At 32.4% G+C, this 7,115-nt stretch overlaps 1 protein-coding gene across 1 annotated transcript; it reads left to right on the top strand.

The window, feature by feature from the left end:
• The first annotated feature begins 3,528 nt into the window (after positions 1-3,528).
• On the top strand, positions 3,529-5,400 carry LOC114192454 (probable indole-3-pyruvate monooxygenase YUCCA8). The gene is made up of 3 exons (XM_028082183.1): positions 3,529-4,333; positions 4,474-4,845; positions 4,941-5,400. Exons 1-3 carry the CDS (start codon positions 3,662-3,664, stop codon positions 5,166-5,168), a joined length of 1,272 nt encoding a protein of 423 aa, XP_027937984.1. The 5' UTR covers positions 3,529-3,661; the 3' UTR covers positions 5,169-5,400.
• Positions 5,401-7,115: the final 1,715 nt, after the last annotated feature.

The raw sequence follows: 7,115 nt of genomic DNA, 5'->3' as shown, positions 1-7,115 counted from the left end.
AGGTGTCGCGCGTCAAAATTTAGATCATTTTCTATTTAAGATTCCTCTAATTTAACACTTGACACCATCCATATTTTGACATATGACATATTTTTTATTATTTAACATGTGACACCTTCTAAATTTTGACATGTGACACATTCCAAAATATGTTAACGCCAATTTAGCAAAAGAGACTACGTTAACCTTATTTAACAAATATTGGTGTTAATATAGTAAAATAAATATATGAAAACCAAAACAAATCATAAGTCTTAATATAAATACCAAATTACTAAGTAAGTGTAAAATTTTCAAATAAATTTTATCATCTTAGCACAAAAGCTTTTATGCAATAAACCAATAAGAAATTATAATTGTTATTATTTTCTTAAAGTCATTATTATACAAATTACCATGATTGAAATTATATTATTAAGTGATAAGTCAATTCATAATATATAAAATTTATTTTATATAACTTTGACATGAATGTATAAATAAAAGTTGAACAATAAACATTTAATATATGCATCTATCTAGTATATGATTAAAGAGAATATTTGAGTATTATTTTTCTTAAATGATTGAAAGTTAATTATATAAATATGTAAATAGAGACATTTTGTTGGTGAAAGTAAATAATTGAGGCAGATCTAGAATAAAATCAAAGAATTAATTGTTTTATGCCAAATTGCATTTGGGGTTTGAATTGTGTTCACTCATAACTCATCACTAACATGTACATGTGTTCTATTATTACTATTAGATGGATGAAGAAATTCCTGAAGCATCAAATTAGGTGTTATCATACACCGCATTTCCATTCTTTTCGCTCGATGTGCTTCCTCACTTCCTTACCTTATACCATTTCACCCAAATTCCCACATTCTACATTATTCTCATAATTATTCTATTCTTTTTTTTCTTATACATTTCTCAATCATTTATTCATATTAAATACTTATACTATTTTAAAAATAGCTGATTTACTTATAATATAATCTTATTTCTAATCGAGATCAAGTTTTTAATGCATTTTACCATGTCAAAGACTAAATATCTTAAATTTGAGACTTTTATATGTGTGAATTCACGTATAGCAAATATCTCATTTATGCTCAACAAAGCTTGGTAATAAAAAATAAACTACAAGATAAACTTTACTCACAAAATTGGGTTATAAAATAAACTTTGCATCACACATAATTTAAACTCATTTGTAATTAATATAAAATATTATTAAAAATTTAAATGTGAATCTAAGTCTCACATTATAAGAAAAAAAATCTATATAAAAAAAATATTCTTAAAGTTTTGAATTGTACACGATGTCAATTTGTTTTATAAATTGATTTTTTCTTTATTATTTTTTTTCCTATAAATCCTCTCTCATCAAATATAAATACTCATTAATATCAACATTTTTAAATTAAAAAAAAAAACAATGATGAATTGGCATTTGGCATATTTTTAAGCTGAAAAAGAGGAATCCGTTTTTATAATAGTTTGGAAAAGTCAAAGATGTATATAAATAGCAGCTTCCCCACCCACAAGGACAAAATACAGTGAATTAGAAGTTGTCCATAGCTACCACACGCCGTTTTAACTCAACCGTGTTATCATTCAACAATTTTATACTAATTTCTTATCCAATCATATTCTTTTCTCCTTTCTCAATTTAATTATCTAATAAACTTCTCTCACTAAACTCAAAATATAACAATAATGCTGTCAAAATTATTAAGGTACCTCAACTTCTAATCATATAAATCGATCACAACAAATACACAAGGACTTTTGATACTAAATATATGCTATTAAACTACATGGAATTACTTAAAAAATGGAATAACATCAATTAACAAGACCAAATCACAAACTTAATTTCTTATATTATGTATTAATAAGTGACTATCGTTTGATGAGAATATTAATTAACTCAAAATAAATTTTAAAATTATAATCAATTTTGATAATTGAAACAACACGCCCAACATACATCAATAGAGAATCATAATTCTTTTAAGGGTTAAATATGTTTTTGATTTTTCAACTTTTAGTCAAAATTGGAATTAGTCTTTCTTAAAAATCTTAAACCAATTTAGTCTTTTAACCATGTAAATGCGTGACTTTTGTCCTTTTAACCAAATTTTATTAAGTTAAGTTGACATTTCGTTTCAAATATATTTCATTATAATATTTTAGTTTGTTTACATCGTTTGGCACATAGTCGATTCAATGATAGCTGTGAAACGCGTTTGAAACGTCAAATAAATTTTAAAAAAAAATGGTTTAAATAACTAAATTCACGCACTTCTAAAAATAAGAGACTAAATTGGTTCAAAGTTTTCAACAAGAACTAATTTCAATTTTTACTAAAAGTTGAAGGACCAAAAACATATATAATATTTTTCAAATAAAACTTCTTGGCATAATAAAAGTATAAAATTCTAATATCTATAATGAAAAACAAAAAAAAAAATCTAAATTGATTACATTACTTCAAACGAATGTTGGATGAGAGCGTCCTTTTCCTCTATGACATCGCGTTCAAGTTCATATTTTTGTTTATGATTGATACTTTAAATAATAAACATTTCTAGCATCACAATCTGTAAAATCTATGCGGCGAGAACTAATATAAAATTGGAACGAAAAGGATGTCAAAGACAGAAAATAAAATGAAAAAAAATTGCAATCATATCTAGTATTGAAATTGAAAATACATAAGAAGGAGGAGAGCATAATTGTCAATAAATATAGCCTTCATATCTATTATTTGCATAAGTGTTTTCCATTTACCTAACTGTCTCTTTTAAACGTTTATTTAAATAAATTCTTTTTTACTTCATTATTTTTTTTATTTTTCATTTCCAAACAATATAATAATTTTATTTTGCTAAAAATATAACAAGACAATAAAAATGGCAAAAAAAAAAAAATCTACACCCTTCTATATTTTTGCTAGTAAATAACTAAATGTGAGGACTTAAAAGTCTAAATATTTTCCACGTGACCTCATGTGTTTCTTGGGGCCATTTCGGTAGTCAACCTGTTTTCATATGATGTAATAAATGATGATTCAAAAGCATCTAATCCTTCAAACATGTTCTCCCTTTGCTTTTTCCAAACGGCTGCTCTCATGTTCTAACCATATTTTATTCTTCCATTCTTTCTGCTCGCTGGTTTCAACTCTGTCAAATTAATTCAAATATATACAGATATTGTTTTTTTTTTTACGAAGTTGCCGTTATGATAGTTATTTTGTTAGTTAGGAGTCATATTAATTTAAGCATAATAGCTTGACTCAACAGATGAACCCTTTTATTGCAGTTAGATAATGGTATAAGAGCAAATTAATTAATGCTTATAAGCTCCAATTATTAACAACCAACGTGGTCAATTATGCTACAAGTTCCAATAGTCATACTTTCTCATTTCTGGGTGTTGCCATCAGAAAGGCCAAAAATGTTACAATAACCATCAAGTGACATGGAAAACCAACGACAAATCTTCCCACTTTTATCACAACCTAAACTCCTCTATTTAAGGACCTCCAAACCCTTTCTTCCTTCAATCCAAATTCACATTTCCAAATCTCCAAAAACTCATTTCTCCCAAATTGCAGAACTGCTTCTGTTATCCCACACCCAAAAAACTAAAACACTAGTTTGTGAAAATGGAAAACTTGTTTCGCCTAGTTGATTATGAGGAGACGTTATCAAAACGTTGCATTTGGGTGAACGGTCCTGTGATCGTAGGTGCAGGTCCTTCGGGACTGGCCACAGCAGCGTGTCTGAAACAAGAAGGGGTACCCTTCATGCTTCTAGAACGAGCCGAATGCATAGCCTCACTGTGGCAAAAACGCACTTACGACAGATTAAAACTCCATCTCCCCAAACAGTTCTGTCAGCTTCCCAACCTCCCATTCCCACAACACTTCCCCAAATATCCCTCCAAGAATCAATTCATTGACTACCTCGAATCCTACGCACGACACTTCGACATAAACCCACGATTCAACCAGTGTGTCCAGTCCGCCAGGTACGATGAAACCACCGGCCTGTGGAGGCTGAAAACCGTTGCCACCTGTGGCTCTGTGAAGAATGAGTTTGAGTACATTTGCAGGTGGCTGGTGGTGGCCACCGGAGAGAATGCGGAGTGCGTCATGCCTGAGATTCAAGGGTTGAGGGAATTCAAAGGAGATGTTATTCATGCATGCCAGTATAAATGTGGGGAAAGATTCAAGGGGAAGAAAGTTCTTGTTGTTGGTTGTGGCAACTCTGGCATGGAACTCTCACTTGACTTGTTTAACCACACTGCTTCTCCTTCCATCGTTGTTCGTAGTCCGGTTAGTCCTTCTCTCATAAACTTATGATATCAACTACGTATAAAATATCACCCACTCAAATTGCTTATTTTTACAAGTTGTTCTTTGAATAATTTGGAGGTTGGTGATTAAATGGGGTTGCTTTGATTTTGGTTTGCCAGGTTCATGTGTTGCCTAGAGAAGTGTTTGGGAAGTCGACGTTTGAATTGGCGACTTTGATGCTACAATGGTTGCCACTTTGGGTAGTGGACAAAATTCTATTGGTGCTGGCGTGGTTGGTGTTGGGGAACATGGAGAAGTTTGGGCTGAGAAGACCTTCGGAAGGTCCTTTATCGTGGAAGAACACAAAGGGAAAGACCCCTGTTTTAGACATTGGGACGTTGGAGAAAATTAGATCCGGTAACATAAAAGTTGTTCCTGCGATAAAGAGGTTCGGCAATGGCTGCGTGGAGCTTGTTAATGGTGAAAAACAAGATGTTGATGCAGTGGTGCTTGCGACAGGGTACCGTAGCAACGTCCCTTATTGGCTTCAGGTGAGAATTTGTTTCCACTTAGTGTGAAATGTTTGTTGGGTGTTGTAGGAATAGAAAATGATGTGATTTTGTTAATGTTGTTGTTGTTGTTGCAGGAAGGTGAATTTTTCTCGGAAAATGGTTTCCCAAAGTGTCCATTCCCAAATGGTTGGAAAGGAAATGTTGGACTATATGCTGTTGGGTTTACAAGGAGAGGGCTCTCTGGTGCCTCCTTCGATGCTGTCAAAATCGCTCAAGACATTGCTCATCTTTGGAAACAAGATACTAAGCAACATAAACATCGTACCACTGCTTGTCATAGACGTTGCATTTCTCAGTTCTGAAATAAACTCTCAAGTCACATACAAGCGTGCAAGCAGTGTTGTTTCTTTTAGTTAGGAATTTGTTGTTTTATAAAAAAACATCTTTTGTAAGAATAATACAGGAAGAAAAATATACACAGATAACACAGAAATATAGGTACATAGCCCTCTCCCTCTGCCCAAGTTTTCACCTTGTGGGCTTCTTGAAAAATCTCTGGATGAAGAGGCTTTTTTGATTTTACTATTTTCTTTTTCTTTTCTACGTTCATTCTTCAAGTTAAATGATACAATTTCAATTTTATTTGCAATCTCATTCTCGTCTTCGTTTTCTATCGGTTTTTCCTATTAATATTAAGAGATAATAACACTAGCATAAAACGAATTTTCCTCATCAGATCATCTATTAACAATGTTTAATAAGTCACCGTTAATTATTTAAAGAATTTTGTAATTTTAGCAAAATTTTTAACAACTATGAAGAGAATGATGGTTAAAAGTGAAGCGGCCTAATAAATCAAACCGTCGTTAAAAGTTGCTTGTACGTTCTTCATTTGTATATGAACTCACTTATGATTTTTAGGGTTAGAGCCTTGTAGGAAACTTGAAAATTTTGTTAAAATGTGGATTAGAAAAAAATGTTGAAATTCCGATCTATCCAGTATTGTAGAAACGTTAATATCTTGGGTTGTAGAACTCCAAATTGACGTGATTCCAAAACGGAGTGAAAGTTCATTTCTAAATCATAATTTTGGCCTAAGAAACATTAATTTTGGACAAGTGGAATGAGTTATAACTATAAGATAAATCTAGGCAGAATGGGTTCTTTTCTGAATTTGGGTGATGAAAGACGAAAAGGTGAATATGAAAAGGTGGAAGGAAAAAATCACTCTTTCCAAGAGAGGCAACACATAAATGATGGGGAAGTCCTTTGATACAGCGATTCTTAAATCACTCAAGAACTTATGAGAATCACTCTCACTAAGATATCAAGATAATTTTTGAACAAAACTCAACTTGTCTTCATTGATAAAATGGTTCAACTTATATATAGAAGGTTTAACTACTGAAATTACAAAAAACCCATAAATTACAATTACATCCCATTTAAGTTATTAATGATCCCACTACTTAATGACTGATTGTAACTAAAATTGTGGTAACCCAAAAGTCACTTAAAAGCATTCAACTATACATCCTCTTGGTCTCTTCTGATGACTAAGTTGCAATTGGACCATTATTACAACTTAAAATAAAACTAAACAAGAGCCCATTAATTACTTAAACCAAAACATAATTTGGTCAGTCAATTTTAGAAAGAATGAGACCATTATTTAAACAAACTAATAACTTTAAAAAAATTGCCTCAAAGTGGTGCGTTAATCCTTCTCCATTTGGGTCATGATGCGATTCATATCAGTTGCACTAGTATAAATAAATTTGTCTTTGATTGTCCTGACAAAACGAAGTGTGTTACTCCTCTTGTGTGGCTGGTTTCATTCCTTGTGTTTCTTCTTCTCCCTTTCGATCTTTCTTCACTCATTGCTCTGCTTACTTCAATCGCTTACTCCTATTAAACTCACAACCTCTGATGCCACTACCCTTCATGAACCTTTGTGCGGCCTCCACGAAAAACTTCGCCTAAATTTCTGTGAACCTCCTCGTGAACCTATGCACCCCACAACCTTTTGCACTCTGCGAAGCTTTGCGCACTCTACGAAGCTCTACGCACTTTACGAAGCTCTATGCACTCCGCAAAGCTCTTTCGCACCGTGCAAACACCTATACCGACCACACAAATCTCCATATTGTTCTCCTAGCATTAGTGGCCTTATGCAACGTCAAACCTCTAGGAGTGGCCTAACTGAAACCACAAGAATCCTCCACACTACCCCTCTTTTCTTCCACATTCTACATTACATTTTCTCTGCAGTTTATTATGTTTTCTATGGTCCAAGTTAGCTTCTTTTT

Source organism: Vigna unguiculata, chromosome 7, assembly GCF_004118075.2.
Source record: "Vigna unguiculata cultivar IT97K-499-35 chromosome 7, ASM411807v1, whole genome shotgun sequence".
NCBI classification, from domain to species: domain Eukaryota; kingdom Viridiplantae; phylum Streptophyta; class Magnoliopsida; order Fabales; family Fabaceae; genus Vigna; species Vigna unguiculata.
The sequence above is the reverse complement of the archived record's forward strand: the minus strand, read 5'-3'. Positions and strand labels throughout refer to the sequence as shown.

What these genes read in the sequence shown, in the direction of transcription:
- LOC114192454 (XM_028082183.1), top strand. Translation starts at nt 3,662, where the DNA reads ATGGAAAACTTGTTTCGCCTAGTTGATTATGAGGAGACGTTATCAAAA. An exon ending in CCATCGTTGTTCGTAGTCCG is followed by an intron (nt 4,334 to 4,473) that starts GTTAGTCCTTCT and finishes TTGGTTTGCCAG; the next exon opens with GTTCATGTGTTGCCTAGAGA. An exon ending in ACGTCCCTTATTGGCTTCAG is followed by an intron (nt 4,846 to 4,940) that starts GTGAGAATTTGT and finishes TTGTTGTTGCAG; the next exon opens with GAAGGTGAATTTTTCTCGGA.